Source organism: Myotis lucifugus, unplaced genomic scaffold (genome assembly GCF_000147115.1).
Source record: "Myotis lucifugus unplaced genomic scaffold, Myoluc2.0 scaffold_60, whole genome shotgun sequence".
Lineage (NCBI taxonomy): Eukaryota > Metazoa > Chordata > Mammalia > Chiroptera > Vespertilionidae > Myotis > Myotis lucifugus.
The window spans coordinates 4,115,834-4,132,410 of NW_005871108.1; the positions used below are offsets into that span (position 1 = coordinate 4,115,834).

The 16,577-nt window shown below is 39.4% G+C and overlaps 1 protein-coding gene across 1 annotated transcript in view; it reads left to right on the forward strand.

The window, feature by feature from the left end:
* The window catches only part of ASIP (agouti signaling protein), a 97,642-nt gene continuing 81,065 nt past the window's right edge, over window positions 1–16,577 (forward strand). Inside the window, exons 1-3 of the mRNA XM_023754392.1 lie at window positions 1–40; window positions 281–403; window positions 7,262–7,333. Coding sequence (XP_023610160.1) covers window positions 7,308–7,333 — 26 coding nt within the window. The 5' untranslated portion in view covers window positions 1–40; window positions 281–403; window positions 7,262–7,307. The remainder of the gene's footprint in view (window positions 41–280; window positions 404–7,261; window positions 7,334–16,577) is intronic.

The following is a 16,577-nucleotide window of genomic DNA, read 5'->3' on the forward strand; positions in this document are numbered from 1 at the left end:
CTGGCTACTTGCAAGACTTTCTTCAGAGATATCCCCAAAGGTAGTAATTTTTTTCCCAGGAAAAGCCAAAATTCCCTGGGGTGTTGGCAAGTCACAAAGCAATGGAAGCTAAGCTTTTCCAGGAGATAGATCTTACTTAGACTAAGCTAATAGGAACATCAACACAAATCATTTGTATTTTTCTAACCTCTTTCATCTAGGAATCTCTGCAAAACATAAGCATTTATTAATTTCTTCCCGTAATGGTGAGTGAAATCATTGTGATTTTCTTGTTTTATAGACACAGAAGCCAAGTTATGAAGTGCACAAAAATTAGTGAGAAATCCAGAAACAGACTACTGGAATCTTTACTCTGGGCCATTCTTGATGCTCAGCCCCACCCCAGATCTCCAGCTGCCCAATAATAAGCTAAGGGTTATAATTCTTCAATTGTAAACTAACTTTTGTGTTTTCATAGTCTTTAAAATATTCCATAGTCTCTTCACTTGACCCATAAAATAGCAGGCCTATAGGGGCTGTGACTTAAATAGTTATAGTACTTGAACTACAACTCAGATCTCATAAGTCTTAGTCCAGTACTCTTTCTACTTGGTAAGCAAGTCCATACATCCTTGTAATTGATATTTAACTTATAGAAACTATAATTAAATAGAGATTCTAATCTGCATAGAAATCCAGACCTATTCAACCCTTTTGATCCATGAGCACCTAATTATATGAGGCCTTTAAGAGTTAGCTTTGGTGAGAGACCAAAAAAAAAAGCAAGTCACTGAGATATTAATGAAAAGCACTGGTAACTCTGAAATTGAACTTATCTTTGGGTTCATGTAGTAGAAAGTATAGTGAGGATCCCCCAAAGAAGTCTTGAATAGTTATCCTTTGAGAACTAAACTAGTAGGAATGAATTCTTAACTAGTCATACATAGAAATGATTTCTGAGAAAATGTGTCACTGAGGAGATTTAGGAATCAGCATTTCTAATCAAGTTGACTAGGTTGTATATACTCTAATGAAAATACTATCTCCAAATACTGTCATTATGTCAGTGATTACCAAATCCATATTTTCAAACCAAACCTTTCAACCTCACATATTCAAGTGCCTACTTCTCTACTTATCTACATTTTCATGTTGAGATCTCAAAGTTACTGTATTTAAAACTCTGGGTATTTCCTCTTGCAAGTCTTCTTCATCTCAAGGGCACTGCCTGCCCAGTTGCTTAAGTCAGAAACCCAGGAGTTAACTTGAGTCCTTCCTTTTCCTCACCTTCATTCAGTTCATTATCAAATCTTGATTCTATGTTCAAAATAAATCTCAAATCCAACCATTTCTTTCTCCAATGCCACTAGCCTAGTCCAGGTGATTTTCATCTGTCTCTTGGATATTATAACATTCTCTTGCCCCTTTCCTTCATTACACCACAATTAATTTATTGGTCAGTTGTTTAGTGGTGATTTTCATAATCTCACTTCACTACTAGAATGTATGTAAATTCCTTGAGGATAGGTACAACCTATCTTGTTCAGTCTGATATTCCCAACATGTAACAAAGCCTAGTATCACAGGCACTTAGATATTTGGTAAATATTTGTTGAATTACTGGACAAAAATCCAGTAGTGCCCCAAATTTTAACATGATTGCTTACAGTAATATAGTTGAAGTTGGAGCCTTCATTTATTTATTTTTTTAAAATATATTTTTATTGATTTTTTACAGAGAGGAAGGGAGAGGGATAGAGAGTTAGAAACATCGATGAGAGAGAAACATCGATCAGCTGCCTCCTGCACATCTCCTACTGGAGATGTGCCCGCAACCAAGGTACATGCCCTTGACCAGAATCGAACCTGGGACCTTTCAGTCCGCAGGCCGATGCTCTATCCTCTGAGCCAAACTGGTTAGTGCGGAGCCTTCATTTAATCATGTATAGTAAAAATGACTGAAATTGAACTTATCTTTGGGTTCATGTAGTAGAAAGTATAGTGAGGATCCCCCAAAGAAGTAATTAAAATTAGTTGTAATCCAATATGTCTGAAAGAATGTGTTAGAATTGAAATGGTTCACCTGGAACCCAGAAAGGGAGGAATCTGCCGGGATTTGGCCATGTTTTTTCATCCAGCCGTGTTCAGGACTGAGAAATTGTAAACCCAAAGAACATTGTTAAGCTATTTATTAACATAAATAATTTTTTAGGCTTCACCTGGTTCCTGAATAAAATCATCCACCTCTCTTTTTTTCTCATCATTCACCAAACAACATTTTAATTACCAACTTAGAGTTCCTGGTACCTTTATACTGGGAAGGAAATCCTCTGGACAGCAAACACAAATATATATATTTTGTTAATCTTCACCTAAGGATATTTTCCCCATTGCTTTACAGAGAACTTGGAAGGGAGGGGGGTGGGGGGAGAGAGAGAGAGAGAGAGAGAGAGATGACTGGTTGGCTGCCTCCTGCGCACACTCCAACTGAATCCGCAACCCAGGTACATGCCCTTGATCCGGAATCAAACCCAAGACCTTTTGGTGCCAGGGTCAACTCTCTAACCATTTAGCAACACTGGCCAAGGTTCAAACACGAATATTTTAGTCACTGAAAAAATATTTTAAACTCTAGAATGTAACTCTGTGAGGGCAGGAAATTGTTAATCACAGCTGTATCCCTAGAACCTAGAAAAACGCTTAACACAAAGATTCTTTATAGGTGTTTGATAAATGAATGTGTATTAGTAAATTAGAATTATACTTTATACCACATTTTTTTATGAATTAGGTATTGTGAGTCAGTCCTCAAGTATATTTCCATGCTAGATGCATTAGGAAAATCAGATTTCTTGTCTTATAGGCCAAATAGGAGATCCTGAACTCCAGCAGGATCTGTGAGACCCTATTTGGTTAACTAGCTGACATCCTTCTCTGATGTTACGGTCTTGGCTTTTTGTAACGTCAGTTCATTCTCCATCTGGCCTGCAGTTTCCTTTAAAAAGTCAATCATGCTGTTCCTCTGCCTAAAAATCAGTTATTTATATGTTACTTTTAGAATAAAACCATCCACAGTCTGCCTCTCCAGCGCTTCTCAGCACTGTACTCTCTACCTTTCTTAATACTCCCCATCATGTATTCTAAGTTCCAGCTACACTAAATAACTACACTAAATCTCCTGAACATGCTGGTCCCCTGGCTGAAATGTCTGTCCCTTCTCTTCCCATCTGATGAACTTCTGCCATCCTTTAAGATCCAGCTTAGATGTTACTTTTTAAAAGAAGCCTATGATTTACTTAGTGTGTGTGGGGGGGGGAAAGCTAATCATTTCAACTTGTCTTCTTTCATTACTCAGCTAGAGGCCTGGTGCACGAAATTCATGCGGGGGTGGGGGGGTGGTCCCTCAGCCCGGTCTGCACCCTCTCCAATCTGGGACCCCTTGGGGAATGTCCAACTGCCACAGGGATGGGGCCTAAACCGGCAGTTGGACATCCCTCTTGCAATCTGGACCACTGGCTCCTAACCGCTTGCCTGCCTGCCTGTCTGATTGCCCCTAACCACTCTACCTGCCTACCTGATTGCCCCTAACTGCTTCTGCTTGCTGGCCAGATCACCCCCTAACTGGTCCCCTGCCAACCTGGTCGCCCCCTAACTGCCCCCCTGCCAGCCTAGCCACTCCCTAACTGCTCCCCTGCCGGCCTGCCTGATTGCCCCTAACCACTCTCCTGCCTGCCTGATTGCCCCTAACTGCCTCTGCTTGCTGGCCTGATTGCCCCCTAACTGGTCCCCTGCCGGCCTGGTCACCCCCTAGTAGCCCCCCTGCTGGCCAGATCACCCCCTAACTGCCCCCCTGCCAGCCTGGTCGCCCCCTAACTGCTCCTCTGCCGGCCGGCCTGATTGCCCCTAACCACTCTACCTGCTGGCCTGATCGCCCCCTAACTGGTCCCCTGCCAGCCTGGTCACCCCTAACTGTCCAGAAGGAAGTCGGACGTCCAGAAGATGTCCGGTTGACCCGGTCTAATTAGCATATTACCCTTTTATTAGTATAGATTATAGCCCTTATCCTGGAGGGCAGAATTCTTTGCCTTACTGATCTTTCTTTGCTTCCCCAGTGCCTAGCACATGTTTGTGAATGTAAGAACCCATATGGGTGATAGATGAGAGCTAAATACTAACTTGTAACAGCCTTATCTTCTTAAATGTAGCCTCCTTCCCAAGGGAGAATGGCAAACTTCCTAGCTATATTCCATTTGAAAAAATTTGGCATGAATATAGTCTGGAAAAAATGTGCTTTACATACTCCTTTTATGATTCACTGTAAAATGAGGTGATAATAGTCTTATTGATAGATTAGTAGGCTCTTAGGAAGCAGTGATTCAATTTTGAGGACATTATACTAAGTGAAATAAGACAGTCACAAAAAGACAACTTTATGTATGATTTCACTTATATGAGGTATCTATAGTAATCGCTCTCATAGAAACAGAAAGTAGAATGGTGGTTGCCAGAGGTTGGGGGGAGAAGGGGATGGGCAGTTAGTGTTTAATGAGTATAGAGCTTTAGTTTTGCAAGAAGATAAAGTTTTGGAGAGTGGTTGCATGAATAATATGGATGTACTTAACACTACTGAACTGTACTATTAAAAATGGTAAAATTGGTATGGCTCAGTGGTTGAGCGTGGACCTATGAACCAGGAGGTCACAGTTTGATTCCCAGTCAGGGCACACGCCCAGGTTGCAGGCTCGCTCCCCAGTAGGGGGCATGCAGGAGGCAACTGATCAATGGTTCTCTTGTTTTTATTTTTCCAGTTTTTTTATTCTAATGGCCAACGTGCAGACAATCCACTACAAAGCGCCTCCACTGCCATGTGTGCAAACTGAGGCTCGGGCTTCTTGGCTTGGCCAGAAGCCCACAGAGCCTGGAGGACTGGCACGTTGCTTTACGAATGACAAAAGGAATATAATTGTGAGAAACTAGTGTTCACCAAAATAAAGCGCTACCTACACTGCCAGCCAGATTAACTAGATGCATGAAGCTGCAGTGAAATCAATAACCAAAAAATACTAAGACTTGTTAAGGGGCCTTTACAAAACAGGCTCCCTGGGAGAACCCAGTAGGCTAACTACCCAGGCTTGAAAGTGAAGAAACAAAATCACACTGGAAATAAATCAATATGGAAATTTTCTCTGAGAACAACTAGGAGAGTTTTGGTCCAGAGATATCTGAAGGCAGTCAAATATGTGGGGGGGTCTCTATGCACCCCAACAAGATCAATGATTCTCTCTAATCATTGATGTTTCTATCTCCCTCTCCCTTCCTCTCTGAAATAAATTTTAAAAATATTTTTTAAAAAATGGTTAAGATGGTAACTTTCATGTCATATGTTTTTACCACAATAAAAAAGTTAATGTGTAAAAAAAAAAAGTGGGGGGGGGGGAGAAAGAAAAAGATTCAGTACACCGTGTACATACTCAGTACCTTGGATTGTCACTACTCATTGCCCATCTTTCTGCCTTGCTCTTGAGAGACTTAGTAACCCCCAATCTCAGCACAGTGTTTAGAATTTATTAGGAGTCCCATAAATGTTGAAAGAATGCATTGAATAATACTTGAAATAAAAAATTAATTTCCTCCTCTTCTTTTGGATAATTTAAACCAGTGATGGCGAACCTTTTGAGCTCGGCATGTCAGCATTTTGAAAAACCCTAACTCTGGTGCCGTGTCACATATAGAAATTTTTTGATATTTGCAACCATAGTAAAACAAAGACTTATATTTTTGATATTTATTTTATATATTTAAATGCCATTTAACAAAGAAAAATCAACCAAAAAAATGAGTTCGCGTGTCACCTCTGACACTCGTGTCATAGGTTCGCCATCACTGATTTAAACCCTTCCTTTTAAAATTGCTCTTTAAGGCCTTTTCTAATCAGCCAGCCTACTATAATTTTATCCTTCTCTGTCTTCATGTAATACTTATCATTTTGACTGTTATCTGGCATCATTATTTATTTTTAAATGCACGTATCCTTTCTTTTCAACTAGATTATAAAATCCTTGAAGGCAAGGACTGTGTACTGTTGCCTCCTACAGTGTATTAAATCTAGTAGCATCTTAATGCTTTAAACTGTTAGTGATGTTACCCACGTTTACTTAGTGTTTTGGCATCTCTACAGAAGACTTCAAAACTCTTAAGAAAACCACAATGAGATACTGCCCTTCACATCCATTAGGATGGCTATTAGAATAAAAACATAAAGTATGAAATGATAAGCGCTAGCAAGAATGTGGAGAAATTAGAATCCTTGTGCACTGTTGGTGGAAGTGTAAAATGGTGCAGCCACTATGTATGGCTGATCCTCCTAACAGTATGGTGGTTCCTCAAAAAGTTAAAAATAGAATTACCATATGAAATAGCAATTCCAATTCTAAGTATATATCCAAAAGAATTGAAATCAGGGTCTTTAAGAGATATTTGTACATCCATGTTCATAGCAGCATTATTCACAGTAGCCAAGAGGTAGAAGCCACTCGTATTTGGTCATAGATGAATACTTCTATGTTATGTGTATTTAACCGAAATCTTGTTTTTAAAAGCACTGAATGGGGAGTCAAAAGATCAAGGTGAAGTTCTTGGTTGTTTCTTGATGACTGATGAATCTTGACCAAGTCACTCTTCTTTTTTCTTCTCATGCCTTAGTTTCTTCATCTTTAAACAGAATAATAAAGCCTGTCCAGCTTCTGGATTTTTGTGTGTGTGTGTGTGAGGTTCAAATAGAAAAGATAGCAACAATCAAAAACTTTTAAGATAATTCTTTTGAATATTGTTTTTCCAGTATTCCAGTGTCTCTGATATTTGTTAATATTCATTATAAGTTTCGCGTCTTATTTTGTAACAAAATACTTTTAAAGATGTCTCAGCAATAACCTGTTACCACTTCAAAGGATATATGTATGCTGAACTCTTTCAATTTGAACTGCTCACCTTATAATTTGGTCCCAAGAAAGCAGCAAGTAAACAGCCTTTTTGAGGACTATTGATGACCTAAGATGGTAATTACTAATGTGGTTTAGCATTAATTGAGGAAATACAAGCTCAGGATTTTCATGTGAGCATAAGAAAACTGATCCCAACTTGTTAGAATAAGGGGAAGAATTAATATCTGCTGAGTATGTACTAAGAGTCAGGCCCTACAGCAGATGTGTTGCATGCATTACCTCATTTAATCCTCACAACAGTCTTGTCAGGTTAATAATTATTATACTCGTTTTATAAACAGGAAATTGAAGCTCAGAGAGGTGAAGTCACCCAGGATCACACAATGAATGACGGAGATGGAATTCGAGTCCAGGTCTGTGTGATTCTGAAGCTCATACTCTTTCTATTCTCTTACACTGCCTCTCAAAATATATTTGACTCTGCCTATTGTAATAGAGTTAATGATAAATGATATATATTGATGTATATTAGTACATTTATATCAATTATCTTACTTGGTCATTACAAATAAGATAGTCTGTGTAGGGATGATTACCACCATGTTAATAATGAAGAAACATAAAGTCAGAAAATTTAACTTGCCTAACATCAACCAACCAAGAAATGATAATAATAAGACTTGAAAACAGGTACTGGAATTCCCTGACCTAGGCTGTTTCCACATAAGCCTCATGAAAGTGGAATTTTACCTCTGAATTTTCTGGTTCTGACTCTGTTTTGTGTTTTTTTTTTATCTTCACCAGAGGATATTTTTCCATTGATTTTTAGAGAGAGGGAAAGACAGAGAGAAATATCGATGTGAGAAAAACACATCAATTGGTTCAGTCATTCAACCCCAAACATGGACTTGGCTTTTGTTGTTTCAGGTTTTTCAAAATGGAAATTTATATTATTTTTCTGGCATAAAGGAAATAAATAAATCCTCATTAAAAATGAAACAATGCAGAAATAAAAAATGCAAGCCATCTAAAAATTTTTAAAATATATTTTTATTGATTTCAGAGAGGAAGGGAGAGGGAGAGAGAAATAGAAACATCAATGATGAGAATCATTGGTCAGCTGCCCCCTACTGGGGATTGAGCCCACAACTAGGGCATGTGCCCTTGACTGAAATCGAACCTGGAACCCTTCAGTCCGCAGGGCAATGCTCTATTCACTGAGCCAGAACGGATAGAGCCAAAAATTTTTATTAGGCATATACAAATACACACATGTTTTTACAAGACTGAAGAACTTAGCCTACATGTCCTACTTCTGCAAAGAAGGTAAGTTTAGCAGAGAGAGAAAAGATGGGGAAAGGTGTAACCAGGAAGTCTAGTGGAAGAGTGCTGGGGAGCGAAATTCCTCTTTTAGTGAGGTTGAAAGAAAGGGGTAGAACAGATAGAAAGAGTTTAGGGGAGTTAACTACTAGAGGGTTCTGTTTTGTTCTTTTTTTAAAAAAATATATTTTATTGATTTTTTACAAAGAGGAAGGGAGAGGGATAGAGTGTTAGAAACATCAATGAGAGAGAAACATCAATTCAGCTGCCTCCTGCACACCCCCTACTGGGGATGTGCCCGCAACCAAGGTACATGCCCTTGACCGGAATCGAACCTGGGACCCTTCAGTCCTCAGGCCAATGCTCTATCCACCGAGCCAAACCGGCTAGGGCTGTTTTGTTCTTAAAAGTAGGAGGCAGCCCGGCCAGCATGGTTTAGTGGTTGAGCATTGACCTATATATATTTTTAAAAGTAGGAGTCAGCCCTGGCTGGTTCTGCTCAGTGGTTAGAGCCTTGGCCTCTGGACCGAAGGGTCTCGGGTTCAATTCCCAGTCAAGGGCACATATCTGGGTTGCAGGTTTTCTCCCTGCCCCCAGTAAGGCCCTGTGCAGGAGGCAGCCAGTCGATGTATCTCTTACATCAATGTTCCTCTCTCTTTCCCACTCCCTCCTTCCCTCCCTGTCACTCTCTCTGAAAAAGTAATGGAAAAAATATCCTCTGGTGAGGACTAACCAAAAGGTTAAAAAAAGTAGGAGGCAGATTGGGTGGGCAGGGTGCATGAAGAGAAAGGGAAAGGTGATATGAGGCATAACTACTCATATTCAAAATGATGCACTCTGATCTTCTGAAGATTTTATCTGCTGAAGCCTTTAAATCAGAGTTGAAAAATTGGAGAAAATATATCCTAGTAGTCCTCCTTTTCTTTTGCAAAAAACCATGTGCTCAGACTCTGGATGGACCCGTCTTAGATTCTGGGCATGGGATTTTCTCTGTAGAGGGAAACTGAATAAGGTGGTATATCCGAGGGCAAAATGTGAAGAGGGCACAAGAGCAGGTGTTATATATTTCAGAAATACAGAGAAGGTAATTAAAATAGCCAAAACTTCTGTGTTTTCCTCAAATCCCGATTTGAACCTCACTGTGTATAGTGGCAGTGAATTAAATGTAATCTACATATGTTCATTGACATATTTCTTGGAAATTTAATTACCTCTGGAGAGATCTACAGTGAACATATTCAGTCATTTTGGAAGGCAGTGGTGATTTCTCCAGGGGTGTTATTTTAAAATCAAAACAAGCCTGGGCAGTGTGGATCAGTGGTAGAGCATTGACCTATGAACCAGGGGGTTACGGTTCAATTCCCAATCAGGGCACTTGCCCATGTTGCAGGCTGGATCCCAGTAGGGGGTGTGCAAGATGCTCCCTCAGCATTGATGTTTCTCCTCCCTCTTTGGAATCAATGAAAACATTTTTTTAAAGTTTAATAACAAGCAACTATCTATAATGAAGAACATCTCCATTTCAAACTATCACTTGAAATGAAAACAGAGTATTTCTCAGAGTGTGGTCTGAAGAACAATTGCATGTGGGAGTTGGGATGTTAGGGGTTAGGAGCAGGTGAGGATGGAGGAGTTTGTTAACATTGTAGTTTCTTGGATCCCATGTCTCTGGGGTGGGACCTGAAATATAAATACTTTACAGATGCCCTGGCCTATGTGCTCACTGGTTAGGGTCACAGGTTTGATTCTCAGTCAAGGGCACATACCTGGGTTACAGGTTTGATCCCCTACCCTGGTCGGGGTGCATGCAGGAGGCAACCAATCAATGTGTCTCTCTCACATCGATGTTTCTCTCTGTCTTTCCCCCTCCCTTCCACTCTCTCTATAAAATCAATGGAAAAAAATATCCTCTGGTGAGGATTAACAACAACAACAAAAATCAATGAAAAATATACCCTTGGGTGAGGATTAACAACAAAAATAAATAAAGAAATACTTTATAGATGTTCCTGGTGGTTTTTTAAAAGCTTTTATTATGAAAAATATCAATGCTATACAAAAAATAGAGAAACTAGTGTCATGAATCTCACTGTACCCATCATACAGCTTTAATACCTCATGTTCTCTTCTGTATCTACTATAGCCCGTGCCACTGTATTATTATTAAATCAGTTCTATTATTTATTATTATTTATCATATTGTTTCATCTGTAAATATTTTGGTATTTATCACTAAGTGATAAAAAACATAATCAAAAACCATTATCATGCTAAATAATTCTTGGTTACACAAAAGTTCTGTCTACTTTAATCATTGAAAAATTATGAGGTTTTCAACAAAATGGACAACCTAGATAAAATGGACATATTCTTAGAAAAATACAAGCTCCCAAAACTCAACCAAGAAGAGTCAAAAAACCTGAATAGGTCAATAACTACTGAAGAAATTGAAACAGCAATCAAAAATCTTCCAGCAAACAAAAGCCCTGGTCCAGATGGCTTTACAGAGGAGTTCTACCAAGCATTCAAAGAAGAACTAAAACCTATCCTCCTCAGATTATTCCAAAAAATTCAAGAGGAAGGTACACTTCCAAATTCTTTCTATGAAGCCAGCATTACCCTAATCCCAAAATCAGATAAAGACACCACAAAAAAAGAGAACTACAGGCCAATATCCTTGATGAACATAGATGCTAAAATCCTCAACAAAATCCTAGCAAATCGGATTCAGCAATACATTAGAAAGATCATACACCATGACCAAGTGGGATATATTCCAGGGATGCAGGGATGGTTCAGTATCCGCAAATCAATAAATGTGATACATCACATAAACAAACTGAGAGACAAAAATCACATAATCATATCAATTGATGCAGAAAAAGCATTTGACAAAATCCAACACTCTTTCTTGATAAAAACTCTCAGCAAAGTGGGAATAGAGGGATCATACCTCAACATAATAAAAGCCCTATATGACAAACCCACAGCCAACATCATACTCAATGGACAAAAACTAACACCATTTCCCCTAAGCACAGGAACAAGACAGGGATGCCCACTCTCACCACTCCTGTTCGACATAGTACTGGAAGTATTAGCCATAGTGATCAGACAAGAAGAAAAAATAAAAGGCATCCAAAGTGGAAAAGAAGAAGTAAAATGGTCCTTATTTGCAGATGACATGATATTATACATAGAAAACCCCAAAGACTCCATCAAAAAACTACTAGACCTAATAAATGAATTTGGCAATGTAGCAGGATACAAAATTAACACCCAGAAATCTATGGCTTTTTTATACACCAATAATGAACTCACAGAAAGAGAAATGAAAAAAAACAATCCCATTTACCATTGCACAAAAAAAAAATTAAGATACCTAGGAATAAACTTAACCAAGGACGTAAAAGACCTGTACTCAGAAAATTACAGGACATTGAAAAAAGAGATAGAGGAAGACATAAACAGATGGAAGAACATACCATCTTCATGGATTGGTAGAATCAACATCATTAAAATGTCCATACTACCTAAAGCAACCTATAGATTCAATGCAATACCTATTAAAATACCAATGGCATATTTCAAAGATCTAGAACAAACTCTTCAAAAATTCATCTGGAATAAAAAAAGACCTCAAATAGGCACAGCTATCCTGAGAAAGAAGAACAAAGTTGGAGGGATCACAATACCAGATGTCAAACTATATTACCAAGCCACGGTTCTCAAAACTGCTTGGTACTGGCACAAGAACAGACATATAGATCAATGGAACAAAATAGGGGACCCAGAAATTGACCCAAGCCATTATACTCAATATTCAACAGAGGAGGCAAGGGCATACAATAAATGCCTCTTTAATAAATGGTGCTGGGAGGTCAGATACTTGCAAAAAAAAATGAAACTAGATCACCAACTTACGCCATACACAAAAACAAACTCAAAATGCCTAAAGAACTTGAAGGTAAGACGGGAAACCATAAAAATCCTACAAGACTCCATAGGCAGCAAAATTGCATATATATGTCGTAGTAATATCTTTACAGACACAGAAACTAGGGCAAGAGAGACTAAGGAGAAAATAAACAAATGGGATTACATCAAAATAAAAGGCTCTGCACAGCAAAAGAAACCATCAACAAAACAACAAGAAAGCCCACTGCATGGGAGAACATATTTGCCAATGATATTTCAGATAAGGGTTTAATCTCCAACATTTACAGGGAACTCATACAACTCAACAAAAGGAAAATAGACAATCCAATCAAAAAATGGGCAAAGGACCTAAATAGAATCTTCGAAAGAGGACACTCAGAAAGCCAAGAGACACATGAAGACATGCTCAAAGTCACTAATCATCTGAGAGATGCAAATCAAAACGACAATGAGGTACCACCTCACACCTGTCAGAATGGCTATCATCAACAAATCAACAAATGACAAGTGCTGGAGAGGATGCAGAGAAAAAGGAACCCTTCTTCACTGCTGGTGGGAAAGTAGACTGGTGCAGCCATTGTGGAAAACAGTATGGCATTTCCTCAAAAATTTAAAAATGGAACTGCCATTTAACAGTAATACTGTTAGGTTAGGTGGCTCAGGAGGCGGCGAAGGAAATAAAGAGAGTTGATCAGAAAAGGAAGGAAGGAAGGAAAGTTTATTCTGCGTCCCCGGGAGACCCACGTACCCCCAAGGACAGGGCACGTGGATTCACGCCAACAGGGAGGGGGGCGGTTTTTTTGTACTGACATTGGGTGAGGGGCAGGGACATGAGCTGAGGTATTCAGTTGAGGAAGTTTCAGCTGCAGGGGGCCAGCAAGGTATTCAGGAAGGAGTCAGTATCTGTGTCTGGCACACTGATCTGTTAGAAATGCCAGGGTAGGAGAAACCAAGATGGCGGCATAGGTAAACACCGGAGTTTGCTGCCTCGAACAACCACTTCAAAAATACAACTAAAAGACGGAACGGACATCACCCAGAACCACAGGAAGGCTGGCTGAGAAGGGACTCTTCAACTAGAAGGAAAAACAACAGCATTACGAGGCTTAGAGGAGGCGCAGTGTGGAAAATTTAAAGGTACGGTGGTACGGTGGTGTGGCGCAAAGCGGGCTGGTGGCTGAGGGCGCGGTTGTCGTTTTCAGTCGGGAGTGAGTCTCAGACTCTGGGCTACAGATCCGGGCGAGTCTCTAGGGACCCAGACTCAAACGGGAGAAGCGGGACTGTCTGGCTACGGTTCCTCCGAGGTTTGCAGCGGTTGCGGGGACAGAGAGGCAGAGCCCCTGGAGACGGACTGAGAGCGGCCATAGCTGCTCCCTCCCCCCGCCCTGTTGAGCCCGCCCCGCCCAAACCCTGCGCACAGCCATTTGCCGATCGCCTCAGGCAAAGGCTGGATTAGCGCCTCCCCAGAGGACTGAAGTTTTCCACACAGCTGATTCCTACAGCCAGTCGGCCTGGTGGTCAAATCCCTCTAGTGTTAACTACAACAATTAAGGCTTGGCTAGAACAAGACTGCGCACAAAGACCACAAGGGGGTGCACCAAGAAAGCATAAAAGATGCGGAGACAAAAAAACATGACAGAAATGGAGGATATGGAGCTAAGAATCGCAATTTTGAGGGCTTGCTATAAACTTGAGCAGAGCCTCACGAAAACTAATGAGACCCTCGATGCTACGATAAAGAAATTAGAAAGTAAGCATACACGGACTGAAATAAAGAATATTATACCCAATAGCAGACCAGAGGAGCACAAGAATCAAACCGAAGAAGCAAAAAACACCCAACTGGAAAAGCAAAATGAAAAAAGAATCCGAAAGTGTGAAGATAGTGTAAGGAGCCTCTGGGACAGCTACAAGCGTACCAACATCAGAATAATAGGAGTGCCAGAAGTTGAGAGACAGCAAGATATTGAAAACCTATTTGAAGAAATAATGGCAGAGAACTTCCCCCACCTGGTGAAAGAAATGGACTTACAGGTCCAAGAAGCGCAGAGAACCCCAAACAAAAGGAATCCAAAGAGGACCACACCAAGACATACCATAATTAAAATGCCAAGAGCAAAAGACAAAGAGAGAATCTTAAAAGCAGCAAGAGAAAGAGACTCAATTACCTACAAGGGAATACCCATACGACTGTCAGCTGATTTCTCAACAGAAACTTTGCAGGCCAGAAGGGAATGGCAAGAAATATTCAAAGTGCTGAATACCAAGAACCTACAACCAAGACTACTTTATCCAGCAAAGCTATCATTCAGAATTGAAGGTCAGATAAAGAGCTTCACAGATAAGGAAAAGCTAAAGGAGTTCATCACCACCAAACCAGTATTATACGAAATACTGAAAGGTATCCTTTAAGAAGAGGAAGAAGAAAAAGGTAAAGATACAAATTGTGAACAACAAACATGCATCTATCAACAAGTGAATCTAAGAATCAAGTGAATAAATAATCTGATGTACAGAATGAACTGGTGATTATAATGAATCAGGGACATAGAAAGGGAATGGACTGACTATTCTTGGGGGGGAAAGGGGAATGGGAGATTCGGGAAGAGACTGGACAAAAATCGTGCACCTATGGATGAGGACAGTGGGTGGGGAGTGAGGGCGGAGGGTGGGGCGGGAACTGGAAGGAGGGGAGTTATGGGGGGCGGGGGGAAGAGGAACAAATGTAATCTGAACAATAAAAATTTAATTAAAAAAAAAAAAAAAAGAAATGCCAGGGAGAGTCCATTATCTGTATGTATATGATCCTAGGCTCTCTCTGACCTAACAAATACTACTTCTAGGAATATATCCCAAGAAAACAGAAACACCAATCAGAAAGAATATATGCACCCCTATGTTCATAGCAGCACAATTTACAATAGCCAAGATTTGGAAACAGCCTAAATGCCCCTCAACAGATGAGTGGATTAGAAAACTGTGGTACATCTACACAATGGAATATTACGCCGCTATAAAAAAGAAGGAATTCTTACCATTTGCAACAGCATGGATGGAACTGGAGAGCATTATGCTAAGTGAAATAAGCCAGGAAGTGAAAGAAAAACACCACATGATCTCACTCATTTATGGATACTAAAGAACATTATAACCTGTTGAACAAAAAGATAGATACAGAGGCAGAGAAGCATTGAACAGACTGTCAAATTACAGTGGGAAGGCTGGGGAGTGTTGTGGGGGAGGTAAGAGATCAACCAAAGGAAATGTATGCATGCATATAAGTATAATCAATGGACATAAGACACTGGGGGGGGGGGGGCGGTGAGGGCATGTGCCGGGTGGGTAGGGGAAGCCAAGGGAAGGTCAATTGCAGGGGGGCGGGGAGGAGACATATGTACTACTATCTGTAATACTTTAAACTATAAAATAAATAAAATAGAAAAAATAAAATAATACAATACAATACAATAAAATAAAATAAAATAAAAAAAGAAAGATTATGAGGTTATGCCCCCATTTCCATGTAAGCCTCCAAGGTTGCATGTATCTCACTGATATATAGTTTCCCCAAAGGTTCAAGATTGTGTTTACACAAAGGCAGATAGGTGATTAGAATCATAAGTCAGTATTGAATTTTGTTTAATTTTTTTTGGATACATGTTGACATGGTTATATATACAGTTTTGAGTTACATTAATAAAGTTTCTAAGGTTGAACCATTCCTGTGATAAAATCCTAGATTATAAAATTGAATTTGATTTGTTAAATTTATTTGGGATTTTTGTGACTATATTCATGGATGAGCTTGACCTGTAAATTTTTTTCTTCTCTTACTGTCCTTGTTGGATTTTAGCTTAAAAAGTATGTTAGTCTCATAAACTGGCATGATTTATCAACATTTAAACAGCTTTTTTTCACCATGGTTTTTGAACTTACCTATGTCCTTTCTGTTTGAGTATATTCCTTAATAGTTCTTTCAGCAAGAGTGTTCTGGTGGTAAATGTTCTAAGTCTCTCTAGGTGTTTAAATAAATTTATTCTGCTTTTACTCCTAAATTATAGTTTATCTAGGTATAGACTTATGTTGAAAATGGGATTTTAGAGAAAGGCTTTGATTCAATCAATTTAATTTAAGACTGTAAGCTAAAACTGATCAAAGATTTTGGGTGTTTTCAGAAACTCACACCAAATTGATGAGATCTTAAGTCAAAGAATAGGGAAATATAAAACTCTCTGATAAGGACAGGAATTAAAATTTTATTTAAGACCATTTAAAAAATCTCATATATTTACAGCTTGTTAAATAAGCTACAAGGCAGGTTCAGAAAACTTTAATTGAAATTTTTTCCTAGTTTGCAGTCAGTGTGCCTTAAGGAATAATGTAGGTTGAAATGAATCT